Genomic DNA, 16,308 nt, shown 5'->3' with positions numbered 1-16,308 from the left:
TAAAAGTAGACCGAAATGGAAGAATTATGACAGCTAACTTTCCGTAGTCCCGAAGTAAGTGGCAGGATGTTCTGAAGCTGTGACCTTTCAGGGAAGTGGAGTAGAAGTTTAATCTACACAAAGTACAGCTGAGTGTAGGTGAGAAATACTGAGGATGTGTGAAAACCCACCGAGGTAAATGCTGCAATGGAACCTTGCCTTTGTCAGAGAGTAATGACCCTCTATACAAATTATGCACATCTATCTTTGATGCACCATAGTTCAATCTCTTAAAAATTGCAGTTTTAGAATCTCTGTGGAGGAATCGGGATTTATTTTCAGGAGCCTGTAACCTTAGGATACATTCTCAGGGTGTGTGTATATTTATTGTCTTCTCAGTATTTAGAATTTTGTGTTTTTATTTGGGTAAGTTAAAAAATGAAATACATGCATATGGGGGAGGTTTATCTCTACAAATAACTATCTTAAGCACTGCTTGGTGACTTGAATGCTACTATTTATATCTGTACAACTCTCTTTGGCATGAAGCAGGGATATTTTAATACAAAAGGCCATGAGAAAAGAACAGAGGTGTTCTTAAGATGTACATGATGTGTACCTTAGCAGGTGACGACCAAATGACATACAACACGTTGTAACAGGTGTCATAGTGGTGTGTACTGAGGACAGCGGTGGGGGAAATGAGTTATTACATGGTTTATTTAATGAGCTAGAAGCAAAAGGAGGACCTCCCCTGGTGGCACAGCGGTTGAGCGCTGGACCGCAAAGCTGCCCACAGCCTCTCCAGCACCGGTTCGATCCCCGGCCACCGATCCCTGGCCACCGGCAAGGGTCCCACATGGTGCGACAGACCTCTCCTGCCGTGCCTGCTGCTCCTTTCAGCAGTGTATTTCATCACTCTGCCTGTTCTGTTCCCCGCTCTGGCTCTGGTGAATTCTCTCACCCTCCCACACTTCTGACTGTACCCAGTGCTTGTATAAATAAATAAATCTTTAAAAAAAAAAAAGAAAAAAAAAAACAAAAGGACCTGCTCTGTAGGTTGTTCCACAACAACTATATTTCCACCCTTTATCAGCATAATTAAATGCTAGAGAGCGAAACTTTTTTTTTTTGTTGGTGGTTTTGTACTTATTTTGTGTTTTTTGGGGGGGGGGTTGTTATTGTAGGTTTATGAGACTGGAAGGCAAAAGAAGTTTATTTCAAAGTTTATTCTCATGCATATTTAAGTGAATCTTGTTTGGAAAGTTTTTGCTTGTTGGAACGTATTAGAAAAAACTGCATAGTTGACAAATCATAAACCTTGGAATTAAAAAGACATATTCATGTCTGATCCTGCTGCACCGTAACTGAGGAAGCAAATTAACTTCCCTGAGCTTGTGTCTCCTCATCTGTGAGAGTGATGATGGCAACTTTGGTGTTAAAAACAATCAGTAGATGAAATTGTGTGCAACTCATGTATGTACGTTCTCTTCATTTCTTTTCTCTTTACCCTGAATTCACATTTTACCATAGGAATTTTTGAGCAGTAACCCACCGGGGAATAGCGTGGGCTGCGGTTATCAGCACAGTGCATTTTTGGTCCATTTAGTCCTGATGGAAAATATGTGAAAGGAAGAGTAGAAGAAATGGCTCTAACTATTAGAATTACTTATAAAAGTAAATTACTCACGTTCTTTCCAGTCCCCAAAACGGAGGTAATCAGGTTGTACTTAAAACCTGCTCCTCTATGCTGAGCTAGGAGCAATCTCAAGATAAAATTCTTTTTTTCCCCATTAGGTTTTTTTTTTTTTCTCTTCAAATTAACATCTGCCTTGAATTTTCAATCCTAAGTAATTAGCAATACAGCAAATTTCTATACCTAAATTACTAAGGGAATTAAACTTTGTCTTTGATTACAGTTGGCAGGTACGGGGTGTGGGAACCTTTCAATTTGAAACACCTTAGGCAATTTATATACCTCTCATGCATACAAAAATAGAATTAATAGATACAGTATAGAAATGCTAGATGCAATATAGAAAAGGGTGGATGTTATTCTTTTTTTTGGAGGAAACATCTCTACCATGAAATCTTTGTTTATAAAACTTTACTGTGAAACGTCATCAGCATGGTCATGTGACAAAATCTTAATAGTAATTCTTCAGAGTAAAATATGAATTAATCTCATTCTAGTAACATACTAATCCATACAGTGGATTATGAGTTGTATATGATGTAAATACTGCACTGTATTCCATCTTTAACATTTACCATCTCTTATATTCATTTAGAAAGCAAATAATGTTTGAGATCAAAACATTAATAGCGATAGGCACTCAATCACCTAGAAAAACTAAGATGTATTCAGTTACTACTATTATGGACAATATTTTGATAGCTTATGAAAGAGGGAAGGGAATAGAAAAGGCTCCACAGAGGTGGTGGCTTTTCAGCAGACCCTTGAAGGATGGGATGTTGTAGGAATGGTATAGAGTGGCTGTTCTGTATTGAGGGCACGAGCAAAAACATAAAGACAAAGAAGTTTGTTTTATAATGAGTTTCTTGTTTTGTAAGTTTCTCATTTTATAATGAGTTGAGTTGTGACTACTGTTGCGCTGGGTGTAATGTGAGGTTCATAAAGGCAGTTGGAGATTGGCTGGAACTCCACAAAATGGTGGACTTAGAATGCCTGCTTAGCGGGTAGTGATGTGCATTGTGACTGACAGGCAGGATGGAACACGATTATGCCTTGAGGTTTAAAAATTTTAGAGGATGATGGTAACTATCAAGTAAGAGCTCATCCTATCCTACAAACCACATAATAAAAGTTGTCTTGGAAAGAAGAATATGTGAAGGCTCTCCCGACTGGAGAAAACTCTCATCCTTAACTGGTGACAAGAGACCATTTATGGCCCCTTCTGTCATACCTTTGGAGATTAGTAGCCATGCTGTCTCACTCAATTGCTGTGAAATGATCCACTGGTGTGAGTTTAGGACTCTTTGTTCCTATAATAGGTTTATTTTATTGGGGTAATGTTGGCTTCCATTATTATTATTTTGGAAGCATACGATCACCGCTGCCCCATCACCACCGCAGTGCACCTGCCCCGCAGTCCACACCCGTCCATTTTGCTCCCTCACCTCTTTTTCTCATCCTTTCCCCCCTGTATGTTTTAGTTCTACAGGTAATTATCTTTCTTTTGACTTATTTTACTTAGCTTATCCCTTAGCTCTAGCCATGTAGCTATAAATGGCACATGCTTCTATACACGTATCTGCTGTGTATATTAGAACACATCTTATTGATCCACTCATGTTTGGGGGCACTTAGGTTGGCTTATTTATATAGATAATTGATTATACATAGTAGTTTTATATATAATCAATATTTTCAGGATTTTTGTTGCTGTTCATGACTTTTTATAAGTTTCTTGTTTTATAATGTCATTGCAAATTTTACTATTAGAATAACACTGGCCTCAAAAAAAAACACCTGGAAGTACTCCATTCCCTTCTATATTCTGTAAAACTTTGTGTAAGAATGCTGTTACTTTCTTCAGTGTGAAAGTATACAGGTGAAACCATAGAGGATTAGAATTTTCATAATGGGAATAAAATATTTTATGATTTTCATTAGTAGATGAAAGGCTCTTCAGGCTATGTTTACAACAGCTTTGCTGAGTTTTCTTTCTTTTTTTTTTTTTTAAGCCTTATTTATTTATACAAGAACCAGGGTACAGGTGAGAAGCACAGGGTGAGAGGATTCACCAGAGACAGAGAGGGGAGAACAGGCAGACAGACCAAAAACACTGCAGAGGGGAGCAGCGGGCGAGACAGGAGAGGTCTGGCGCGCCATGTGGGAATCTCCCTGGCCAGCTTGGGATCGAACCTGTGCTACAGAGGCCACGGACAGCTCCACAATGCTGTGCCACCAGGGAGGCCCTAAGTTTTCTTTTTAATTGAGGTGTCATTGGCATAAGAGAGGTGTACAGTATTATTCAGTATTTGCATGTATAGTAATGATCACACTAGAGCTAGTTACTGTTACCACCTCGTCACTTTATTTTGTGATAGGAACTTTTTAAGATTTACTCTGAAAGGCTCAAATTTGCAACAATACTGATTACAGTCATCATGAGTTATTTGTAGCTGGAAGTTTGTAACTGGTTCCCTTCACCCAGCCCAAACTCCCTGCCAGCATCTTCTGAGCTCAGGTTTTAATTTTAGATTCCATGTCTGTGAGCTCATATGGTATTTTGGGGGAGGGGGGTGTGTGTGTACATGACTATACCATTTTCTTTATATATACATTGAAGGATACGTATGTTGTATCTTGGCTACTATAAATAATGTGATGTTTCAAGTTAGTGTTTTGTTCTCTACATACTGATACCCGTAAGTAAAACTGCTGGATCATATAGTTCTGAGAAACTTCCAGACTGTTTCCCATAGCCGGTGCAGTAATTTACACTCCCACTGAACAGTGCACAAAGATTCCCTTTTCTCCACATTGTCGCCAACACTGTTTCTTGTCTTTAGTAACTGCCCTTCTAACAGGTGTGAGATGGTTCTCACTATGGTTTCGATTTGCATTTTCCTGGTCATTACGGGTAACTCTGGTCAGCTGTGTGTTATCTTTGGTGCAGTCTCCTTAGACCCTGTCCATTTATTTACTGGATTTTGAGTGGATGAGTTTGTTATATATTCTATATCTTAACCTTATGTGAGATGATTTACAAATGTCTTCTTGTATTCTGTCAGTTCAATTTTCATTTTGTTGATGGTTTCTCTTGCTGTGTCGAAGTTTAGTTTTTGCCTTTTATTTGTGCTTTTGGTATCAGATCCAAAATATAATCACTAAGACCAACAGCCAAGGAGCTTGCCTGCCTTTTTGAGTTTTATGGTTTCAGGTATTTTCAGTCAAGGCTTTAAACCATTTTAATTTTGTACATAGTAAGAGGTAGTGTTCCAGGTTCATTGTTTTGACTGTAGGTGTCCCATTTTCCAGCACATTAAAGGGGTATTCCCCAATGCATGTGCTTGCCTCCCGTGTCGTATGCTACATGACCATGTACAGGCACTGGTTTATTTCTAGACACTCTTCTGTTACATTGATCGATGTTTTTATGCCATTATCATACTGTTATAATTACTGTAGATTTGTGCGAAATCAGGGATGAGATGACTCAGTTTTGTTCTGGGCCAAGATTGCTTTGGATATGCAGGGTCATTTATAGTACCATAAAAAAATTTAGGCTTATTTTTTCTATTTCTGTGAAAAGCCACTGACATTAATAGGGATTGCAGTGAATATGTAGATTGCTCTGCATGGACATTTTAAACAATGCAAATTCTTGTAATCCATGAGCATGAAGTATCTTACATTCACGTCTCTGAATTTCTTTCATAAGGGTCTTCGTTTCAGTGTACAGAGCTTTCACCACCTTGGTTAAATTTATTCCCGTGTATTTTCCATCTTAATACAATTGTAATGGGATTGTTTTATTATCTTTCTGGTTGTCAGGTGTATAGAAATGCAGCAGATTTTGGTATGTTGATTATATGCAGCCTGCAATTTAGTGAATTCTTTTACTCTATAAGTTTTTTGGAGTCTTTAGGGTTTTTTAATATGTAATAAGTCATCTGCAAATAATAAGTTTTATTTTGACCTTACCATATTTCTCTTCATATTATTCCAGCCTTTTACCTTTCCCTTCCACTTCCCCAATTGGGATGTCTTCTTTTTCTTGCTCTGGTGAGGTAAATAGGTTTTCTTTCACCTAATTGCAACATGGATGTCTGTGGAGGCTTCCTCACACCAATAAACAATTCTCACACTCTGCTCAGACTTGAAGTGCCACGACAAAAGATTATGAGGCAAATTTAACATTTATGATTTATTGGAAAATAATTGCAAATCAGTAATCCAAGCTTCCATCATAAAACTCAGTGTTCAAAGCAAGCAGAAAAAAATGAAATAAGATAAAAGCAGAAATTGGTGAGTTGGCAATAAAGACAACAGAGTTTATCAGAAGACAGTAAAACTTACAAACCTCCATTAAGAATGACAAATATTTTGAGGCAAATTTCTATAAATGGGAATACAGAAATTGGATCTATCAAAAGGATAGGGAAATACCATGCCCTCCACACACAAATCTGACAATTAAATGAAACAGAAGTGTTCACATATATATATAAAAACCTAAAACACAAACTATCACAAGTCACTATGAAGTAATTCAAATGGCCCTATAACTATTAAAAGAAAGTGTACTCATTTTATCAAACACTCCACAGCCCCCAAATCCAGCCCAGATGGTTTAATTCTACCAAACATTTAAAGAATTATATAGAACTGGCATAAATTCCCCAGAAAATAGGAGGTAACATTTCCCAGCCCTAGAACCAAATAAAGAATGACATTACTTACAAAAATGTAATATTTGAGGATTTTTAGAGTAGAATGATACATAAAACCAATTAGGAAAGCACTTAAGTAGACAATCTGTTGCAGAGGAAAATAAAAACTAGTACACGTGGTAAAATATTCAACCCCAACAAGTTATTTATAAAATCCTAACTAAAACAGCAGAATTACTAAAATTTATGAGTTGTGGTCAAATAAGTATACTATATACTGGTGACAGTGCAAATGATGTAACAATCTGCAACACATTTGAAAAAATTTTTATCCTGATACTGGATTTCCTGTGGCTCAGCATATATAGGTTTGTCTCCCTTCTTCCGCAGTGGCTAGAGCTAATTTCCTATTTCTTTCTTTCCAATGTGTCCCAACAATGGGTTACCAGGCAACTTCTAGATAATGTATGAAAATGAAGGATGAGAAATGTTAAACTTAGTGCCAACAAGTATGCGCATGTATCAGGGAAAGGATTAACTGGCACCGAGGAATTTTAGACTCATGTTATGAAGAAGGGACCTGGGGTCAAAATAATAAAGCCAACATCAGAGCGTTTATGATTCAGATTTTTAAGACACTGTTCTGGTGATATACCTAGAGATACGAAGAATACCATATATATTTCTTAGTGTTTGTTAACACCATTCTTTGAATTCTTATAAGAAACTTCATCCTTTTGAACTGGAAAACAGAAGATACTAACACTGGTTAAGTTGTGAGTCCTTTTGGTAAAACAGAGGGACCCACTGACATACTTATCATAAGTTAGGAAAAAGACAGTTTGATTTAGTCTGCTGACTCCTACATTCTCATTCCTCAATACATGTTTCTGATTAGATTATGAAAAGGGTGATACAATCTCTGAAAACACTAGACTTCTGATAAACGTGCAGCAGAGAGCAGCTTCTCCAAACTTCTATTAAAATACTCATTTTTAAAACTTAAGGTTACAGAGAACAATTACTGAATATATAGAAACATGATATTCAAACATCATTAAAAAACAAAAACACACACATCATTAAAATGAGAAATGTTTCAAGATCTGTTTCCCATCTGAGTCTAAATCTGAGATCTAAAGGTTTGTGTCTTCAAGGAACTAAGGACAAATAGCTTTCTGTTGTCCCTGTTCATTACTTGCTTTGCAATTCTTCCTTACCTGAATAACTTTATTAGCAATAGAAAATACATATTACCTTAGGAATTAAACTAACTAAAAAGCTGAGTATCAGCTATATATATTCTATAATTTAATCTGTCTCTTTGTATTTTTGTTTTTACAAATAGAATTTAACACCAAGCAGGTATCTCAGGTTTCCTAGTATATAAAAAAACTTGGGTAAGAACATTTGATATATATAAAATCACAGCCACAGTAATTGGACCATAGTTATACACTAATTAAGAAGAATCTACACACATTTATAAGTGATTATATAAAGGAAGAAAATCTGGGTTAAGTAGCATTAAAATTTCACATACACATATTAGATAAAATTAGATAAAGTCCAAGTTCCTAAAAAGTTTGTTTAAAAAAACAGGTCAAGGTGAAGGAGTAAATCTGTACTTGAAGCTTCCATATGTGATCACTTGGGTCCTTTTGCCTTTGATTTTGTTTCCTTTGGAACCTTTCCATTTTGAGATTGCGTAAACCTAGCTACTGTAGAAACACCATCCACAAACTTGGTTTTAAAAAGGACGTTCGCATTGTTGAACATTCCTTCTTTAAGGGATACCACAATGAACTTGAAGCAAAAAGAGAAAAAAGCATAAACATTTTTCACAATACCCTTGAAGTGCCATCCATTTTTAACACTGGGGTCAAATTAAGAACTATTTTTGGAGATGTTTTGATATTTCTTTAAATGCTTGGCTCTAAGCAATGCAAATTCTCAAATGCAAGAAAGGAAGAATTATAATATGAATGAATCCTAGCTTCCTATTCTGTTTTAGAAATTGCTTAATTTTACCTCAGTGCCTCATTACCCATGTTTGTTTATTTCCTGCCGGTTGACTGCTTGTTGCTAGCTCTAAATGCCCTTGTGAAATATTTTTCTCTGGTATTTTAATATTAAGGAAGGCCTCAAGTTGGTGAGCACTGCCAGCAGCTCAAATGGAACATTTGTATAATTTAAAAGAGGTACTACTTCACTGTTATCTGCCCCAAAATTGCCAGAATAAATGCACATCCATGATAACTGTGAGTGAAGCCCCCAGAATTGCCCCATACATTAGCTATCCAACCATATTTTGTAGCCAGAGGTCTTATAACAACAGTTCAAAAACTATTCTTAGCTTCAAGGGGCTTTTCTCTATTTTTTATAGCCAGGAGAAATTAGGATTCCCCTATCAAGTGCCACATGGTTCTGAAACCTAGGTATAGCCCTGAAATAGTCTTGTTTTAATAGTGCATCTACCAGGAGGTAAACTAGAAGGAGTAATTCCATTAAATTTAAATGAATGCCAAATTTAAAAAAAAATCTACCTCAGATTCTATACCTCATATTACAACCAACAATTGTAATGCATGGCCCTTGTGTTCAACAGACCAAATCCTCTTTCCGCCTATACCCATTTGAAATACATATTTGAAGAGAGAGATGAAATCTTAATATTCCTCAATCCTAAGTATTTTATTAAGTGACCACTACTAAGCAGCTGTGGAAAAACAAGTACTATACTTAACTAGGAGACATTTATTTCTGATTCTTACCTGAGAATGTGTGAAATGAGTACGCAGCATCTGTCCAATATTTTGGGTATGAGAAAGATCCAAGGCTGCATCTACCTCATCCAGGATGTAAATTGGAGCAGGTTTGAAGAGGAGCATAGATAATATTAATGACAAAGCCACCAAAGACCTAAGAAAAGATCAGAAGAGAGTCTATCAAACTTGATTTGACTATTTTTTACCAAAATACTGAAGAAATCTGCTATGCTATTATAAATAGTACAGATATAGCGGAAAGATAGCCATAGGAAAAAAGGAATCTTTAATTTTAAACTTCAACACTTTGGTTATGGTTATATTAAAACTCTTCTTGTATTTTATTTTATTTTTTTAAATATTTTTTATTTATTTGTTTATATTTATACAAGCACTGAGTACAGTCAGAAGTGCGGGAGGGTGAGAGAATTCACCAGAGCCAGAGCGGGGAGCAGAGCAGGCAGAAGGACCAAAGTACACTGCTGAGGGGAGCAGCGGGCCGCAGGAGAGGTCTGCGCGCCATGTGGGACCCTCCTGCGGTGGCTGGGGAGCAGCAGGGTATCGAACCTGTGCTGCAGAGGCTGCGGGCAGCTTCGCAACCCAGCGCTCAACTGTTGCGCCACCAGGGAGGCCCTCTTCTTGTATTTTAGATTTCTATTTTTTCCTCTCTTGAATGAGTTTTATTTTGAACAGAATAGGTTTATAATATTTTCAGCCATATGATCAGGATTATATTTGGCATCTATATACTTAGAAGTAGACTGAAGTCAGGTGACTAGGGTATTTAGCTGTTAACTAAATTTTCATTGACTAAATAAAGATCATGTATGTATTAATAATTTTTCTCTTTCCCAATTATTTATTAGATGCCTACGGGATCAGGTGATTGAGGGCTATATACTTAAGATAAAAGGTACTGGTAACACTACTACTGATTTAAATGCCCTCCTTCAAACTTTGAGAGGCAGCTGGACTATAGCCTATTACTCTAAATATAATCCTTATGTGATTGTCTATTTGATTGGATCACAAGACAACCAGCTATTTGGCTAAACATCATTTCTAGGTGTAGCTGTGGGGGTGTTTCTGGATGAAACTAGCATCTGAGCTGATAATAGTACTTTGCCTTTCCCAGTGATCGATGGACATCATGTGGTCCTAAAGGCCTGAATAGGGGGGAAGAAAAGAAGGATATAGGAAAGAATTTTTTCTCTTCTTGTCTAATTGTTTAACTTGAGATATAGATACCCAGCCCTTTGCACTCCTGGTTCTGGTTTGCGGGCTGTTAAGATGGAGACTAGAATCGATATCATCAGCTACCCTGGTTCTTTAACCTTGTGACTCAAACTGAATCACACCACTGGCTTTACTAAATCCCTAACTTAGAGGTAGCAGATTGTGGGACTTCAAAGCCTCCACAATAAAATAAACCAATTCCTTGTAATAAATCTCTTCCTATATATAAACTATTTTCTCCAGGGAACCCTAAATACACCTTATTGAAAATTTGTAGTTAGGCCTATTCTTAGATTCCATAGTTCTTTTTCCATTCTCCTTCGCTAATCACACCTCCCTTTTAACTGCAGCTGTTTTCACGCTAACTTGTTATGGAAGCATTTATACTGGAATGTAGTAATAAGCATTAGATTATAACTAAAGTATTAAAAACATGTAAGTGGGGCAAAAAATTATGTGCAATAATGAGAAGGTCTAGGGAGGTGAGTTCAAAATTTCTAGCAATGGAAATGAAAACAGGGCACTAAAACACATTAACATTCACCTCAATTGAGGGGCGTGGACGTCATTCTAGTAACTTAAAATTATTTTTCACTGGCTTACTGTGTCTAATTTTTATTGAGCTTTAATCTTAAAAATCATTTAAAAAAAATCTCACCAACTTAATCATGGAAATAATTTCTAGGTCCTTAAGAAAGCAGCATATATTTCCTATTTTCCAGGATTTTGGCAAAAACAGTTCAAGATACTGGGATCTAAATTGTGGAATTCAGTTTTGGTTTAGTAGGCAGAAGGTGTCATTTGAATTATTAATACTTAGAAATTTTAATATTAACAATTTGAATGAAAATAGTGGACTGCTTTTCATAAAAATGACAAAATTAACAGGTCTTACAATTTTCTATAGTTCTTAAAAATTTTTTACATATGTAAGAATTATGTGAGAGTATTACAGGGCACATGAGGACAATTCAAGGACTATGTATGGATTGTACATCCTGCAGAGGAAGGCTTTAATTATGTGAATATTCACAATCTTACTCAGGTTTTAATTTCCTGATTCTCTGCGGGTAAGGAGCTGGGCCACATAATCTTTTAATTTTCTAGCAATATGTGCATTTTCTGAATCACGTATATGGCTGAGATACTTCCCTGATTTTCCTTTCACTTGAGAACTTCCTGTCTACTACTACACATTCTTCCAGGTTTTGTTTTTCTGAAAAAATGTTTATATTGCGTATAGTCTGTGGAGAATATTAGGTACAGAATCCTAGATTTGACATGTTTTTCTTTTAAAATTTTATAGCTATTGCTCCAGACTTTGAGCTTGCATAGTTTTTTGATGACAAGTTCAAAGTCACCTTTATCTTTGGTCCATGACACTTAATATGCCTTTGTATTGCTGGTAAATAACTGGTCAGTTTTACATGGCCTGCTTTGCTGGGTCATTGTGGTGGGGGAGGTAGCAGTTGTGGATGTATTTATCCTATTTGGGGCTTAATAAACACAAATCTGAGTTCACAGAACTGGTCAAATCTTAAATAACTAGTGCCATTATTTCTTCATAGTTTTTTGTCTTCCCTCTTTAGTTTAAATAGATTCATTGCCCCATCTTCAAATTCACTCACGTTTCTTTTACAGTGTCTAATCTGCTACTCTCATGCAGTGGTTTCCATTTCTTCTATACTTTTTACCTTTAGAAATGCCACTTCTTTAATAGCTTTCATTTCTCTCATCTTCTCATGCCCCACATAAGTTTCCCTTCTTTCTAAAAGTAGAAATAACCTATTTGCTATGATTTGGTAGGTAATTAGATTATTTTTGGAGTCTGGAAATGTCATAGCCACTAATTAACAAGGAAAAAAAGCTTTAAACATTCCCAGACCCAAAAAATAAGCTACCAATTATACTGAACATTACTTTTGGAAAGGAGGAAAAGCCTGTAATTCTTGGCAACAGTTAATATAACTCTAACTTTCCTGTCTGCTAGTTCAATCATTTGTCATTTCTGAATCTGTTTCTGTAAAGCTCTAAGTCATAGTCTCTTGATTTCTCTCTAGTAACTTTTATTAGATACAGTCCTGTTTGTTTTGATAGTTACATGCAGATCAATTTGAAAAGTTCAAGTTCTGAATTTTGGGTAATATGTGTAGAATAAAGGTTAGTATGGAGGCAATGCTAAGGTATTGATCAATGGGGCCTCTCAAATTTCCAATCTGTTTCACTAAATTTTAGACTACCACTGGTTTCTGTGTTCTAGTGGGGAAAGACAGAGTAAACACTGGGTTCAGCATTTTTGTTTCATTTTTCTCAAGTGCAATACTTCTGGGCTAATCATTTTCCAATGTCTGAAAGCAACTTTGTGTCCTAATTGTATTTTTTTTTGCCTTACTCTCTAGTTAATTATCCTTTCAGTCATATTCTAACCACAATATGTGATCATATTAGGTTCCTTAAATTCTACATACAAAGATAACTAAGCAAGGCAAAACAAAACTGGGAGGCAGCGATAAGATCAGCTAATGAAGAAATCCAATATTATAAAGGAATTACTCACCTCTGGCCACCACTGAGTTCAGTTAGATTTTCTTTCCAAGTGTTTCCTAAGGCAACCTTGAACTCCAGACCATCCAAGACAGTTTGCCCCTCTGGTGGTGCAAGCATAGCATTAGCACCAGGCAGAAGGGTAGAAAAAATAGAACCAAAGTCTTTGTTCACCTAGATGAAAAACAAGCATTAAAATCGCATTGGTTTTCCAAGAAAAAACACAACTTGATATGTGTATATGCAACCCAGCAGGTGCATTGTGTTGTCTGGTATTCTAAATCCAGGAGTGAAAATTTATGGCCCATGTGACAAACCTGGCATGAAATCAAATAGCCAGGTCTATTTTCCTATATGCTTCTCCTTATAACCAAAAAGGATAGGGAGAGGACCCTATGAGAGAGAGGTTAAAGAGACCAATTAGCTTACCCTGAACCAGTCATAGTAGGAACTACACAGAAATTCAAGGTCAATATTCCAGCTTGTAACTGGGTAATTTTGTACAGATAGTGACCAATGAACTGAGAATTCAGCCCTCCGTCTTCAAAGACATGACTAATAATCTTAGAGTTTAGTAGACAAAGGATTTGCCAATCATGTCCTCTAAGGAAATCTCTAAATTCAAGTGCAGGCACACAAAATTCAAGTACAAATATACCTTTATATTGGAAATAACAAGGAAATCTAAACACAAGAGGCATTCCTGGATAGATTTACTATCAGACATACTTGGAACTGCTCCCATCCTAAGTAAATTGCACACAGAAAAACCAAGTTCTAGTTTTATCTGGGATAGATTTTCAAAGCTAGGCAAAGTTCAGCATAAAGGGGAGAGGACCACTGTTTTTTGAGTAATGAAAGAAAGCATAATATTTAACACCAGCACCTGAAGTACTCTAGCTTTATGAATTAACTATGCTTTGGAAACAAAAGCAAGTACCTGCATTGTATTTATAGGTCACTGTAAGGATTAAATGAGAAAACTAATACAAGAATAGTACCTGACAGAGGGTGGTGTTAAAAAAATAAAGTGCCTGACATGGACCAAGCAGTCACCAAATTAACTTGCTTTTGGAGAACCTTGGAACATGAAATCAGTTAAAAATTAAAAAGTTAATTTTATAATAGCACTAAATCCAGGAACCACTGGGAAAACAAGAGACAAAACCACTCAGATTCAGTGTTAATAAATCTACATGCTATTCAAAAACCAATGGGGCCAACATTTGCATGCATTTTAAAACCACAGAAAAATACTACAGAGAATACGGAAACTAAGTTGTAAAGCTGGAGAACCAAGACTGAGAGGGATAGAAGTACTGCCATACTGAAAATAAAGTTCCTATGGAAAAAGGGGCACAAGGGGGCAGGCCGGCCAGGGAGCTAATCCATATGGTGCAGCAGACCTCTGTCTTGCCCGCTGCTCCCCTAGGCAGTGTATTTCAGTAGATATGCCTGTTCTGCTTCCCACAGTGTCTCTGGTGAATCCTCTTACACTCTCCACTGCACCTCTTGTCCTATACCCCAGTTCTTGTATGTATAAACAAATCTTTTTTAAAAAAAGAAGCAAAGGCTTATTAAGTACCAAACGGTATAGTGTCTATGTAATAACTCCACATAAAAAACTAAGGAATTATTCCAAAGAAATATACATGCAGTCAGGGAAGTAGAAATAATCATAAAGAACCTTGAAATCTGCCACAAAGTTGTCATAAAACAAAAATGGTAACTGATATTTTGTTGAATAAAAGTACATTAAAAAGGAACTAAACTTCCTATCTACTGCCCAATTCTTTTCTTTTTTTTAAAAAAGACTTATTTATACAAGAACTGGGGTACAGTCAGAGGTGTGGGAGGATGAGAGAATTCACCAGAGACAGAGCGGGAAACAGAACAGGTGGACTGACCAAAGACACTGCTGAGGGGAGCAGCGGGCGAGGTCTGCTTCGCCATGTGGGATTCTCGCCAGGCGGCTGAGATTGAACTCGCGGACAGCTTCATAGTGTGGCTCTCAACCGGCTGCACCACTGAGGAGGCCCATACTGCCCAATTCTTGAAAGCAACAAGGGTGACAGCAGTTACCAACAAAAGGCAATTTTAATTTTGGTTCCAATTTAGAAAAAAATGAAAATCCCAGCTTTTCTTCCTATGACTATATAGCATCTTTAGAAGTTTCATCTCTCTTAAACTTTGGTTTCTTTGTAACTGTCAATGATACAATTAGTTTTAAGACAATTCATATACAACTAACTGCTTATTCCATAATACATAACTATTAATCTATCGTACAAAATGATTGACTAAACTTGAGAACACAAATTCTGAAATTCAATTAAAAATTTATAAATACTAAGAAATCACAAATCTTGTTCTACAAACATTCTTAGATCAAATATTTAGCCTCTTTCAAGCCTAGGCAAAAGAAACCAAGGATAGTGTAACTGAATGGTTTGTGGGAAATTTTCCAACAACTAGAGATTCCTCAGCGTGAAACTGATAATGCTTCTCGTATCAAGTAGAGTGTGAGGTCTAGTAGATAGAACATGGTATAAAAGACTTCTTCCAAATATAAGAACATATGGTTTCATGGAAAAGAAAGATGACAAACGGCATACCAAGGTTAAGAATGATAAATGGGAAAAATCTAGAAAGTCAAGAATTTAGCATAACTTGAAGTAGATGATGGGAGCATGGAATGACTAAAACTTACCTTAGCAAACTAATAGTGAACCTCAGGCTTTTAAATGTTTTGTTTTCTAAGGTGACAGTATGTGCCTACTGCAAATAAACTATTCCTTTAAATACCTCTCAGTATAAAAACCTATGGGTCATATTTTGCTCTTGACTCATACAGAATAAATAATATTTTTGGTTCAAATACCTTTTGCCAAGCAATATTTAGGGCTTGGTTTTTCTTCTGGTCAAGGTCTTCAATAGTTGCAAGGATTTTGGATTTGTCGTTTTCCACAATTCTCTTCTTCTTCATCAAGTCATTATACTAGTAAGATAAAAAATATACTTAATGAAAAACATATTTTTCTATAAGATACTCTCCTTATAGTTTCACTTGTAGTATATCATCTATATGTAAAATTCAATAGACAATTTATAGAACAGGCTGTGAAATATTTGGCTACACTAATAAATCTTTTTATCTTCTTGGTAGCCAAGATAAAAATATGTCATAGGTAAATGCAAAAAAAAAAAAAAGCCCTGCATGGTCTTTTCTATGTAATTTGGTCTTTTTCTCTATGACATCATTGCCTATGCTCCAATCCTATGGTGTTTTCAGTTCCTTAAACATAGTAAGTTCATTATAGATATATATAGCTCCTGCATCATTCTCTTGCTGGAATGTTCTTTCTCTATCTGACGTAACCGTTAACTTGTGTTTTGCTTCAAACATCACATCTTCAGA

The 16,308-nt window shown here is 36.2% G+C and overlaps 1 protein-coding gene across 1 annotated transcript in view; it reads right to left on the bottom strand.

The window, feature by feature from the left end:
* Positions 1–7,989: 7,989 nt before the first annotated feature.
* SMC2 (structural maintenance of chromosomes 2) overlaps positions 7,990–16,308 on the bottom strand; it is a gene marked incomplete at both ends in the record, with an annotated part of 51,346 nt that continues 43,027 nt past the window's right edge. Inside the window, 4 exons of the mRNA XM_084239046.1 lie at positions 7,990–8,148; positions 9,117–9,264; positions 12,904–13,064; positions 15,772–15,888. Of these exons, the coding sequence (XP_084095172.1) occupies positions 7,990–8,148; positions 9,117–9,264; positions 12,904–13,064; positions 15,772–15,888 (585 nt within the window). The remainder of the gene's footprint in view (positions 8,149–9,116; positions 9,265–12,903; positions 13,065–15,771; positions 15,889–16,308) is intronic.

The sequence above is a fragment of the Talpa europaea genome (genome assembly GCF_964194135.1).
Source record: "Talpa europaea genome assembly, chromosome: 7".
Lineage (NCBI taxonomy): Eukaryota > Metazoa > Chordata > Mammalia > Eulipotyphla > Talpidae > Talpa > Talpa europaea.
This window is presented reverse-complemented; position numbering and strand designations above follow the sequence as displayed.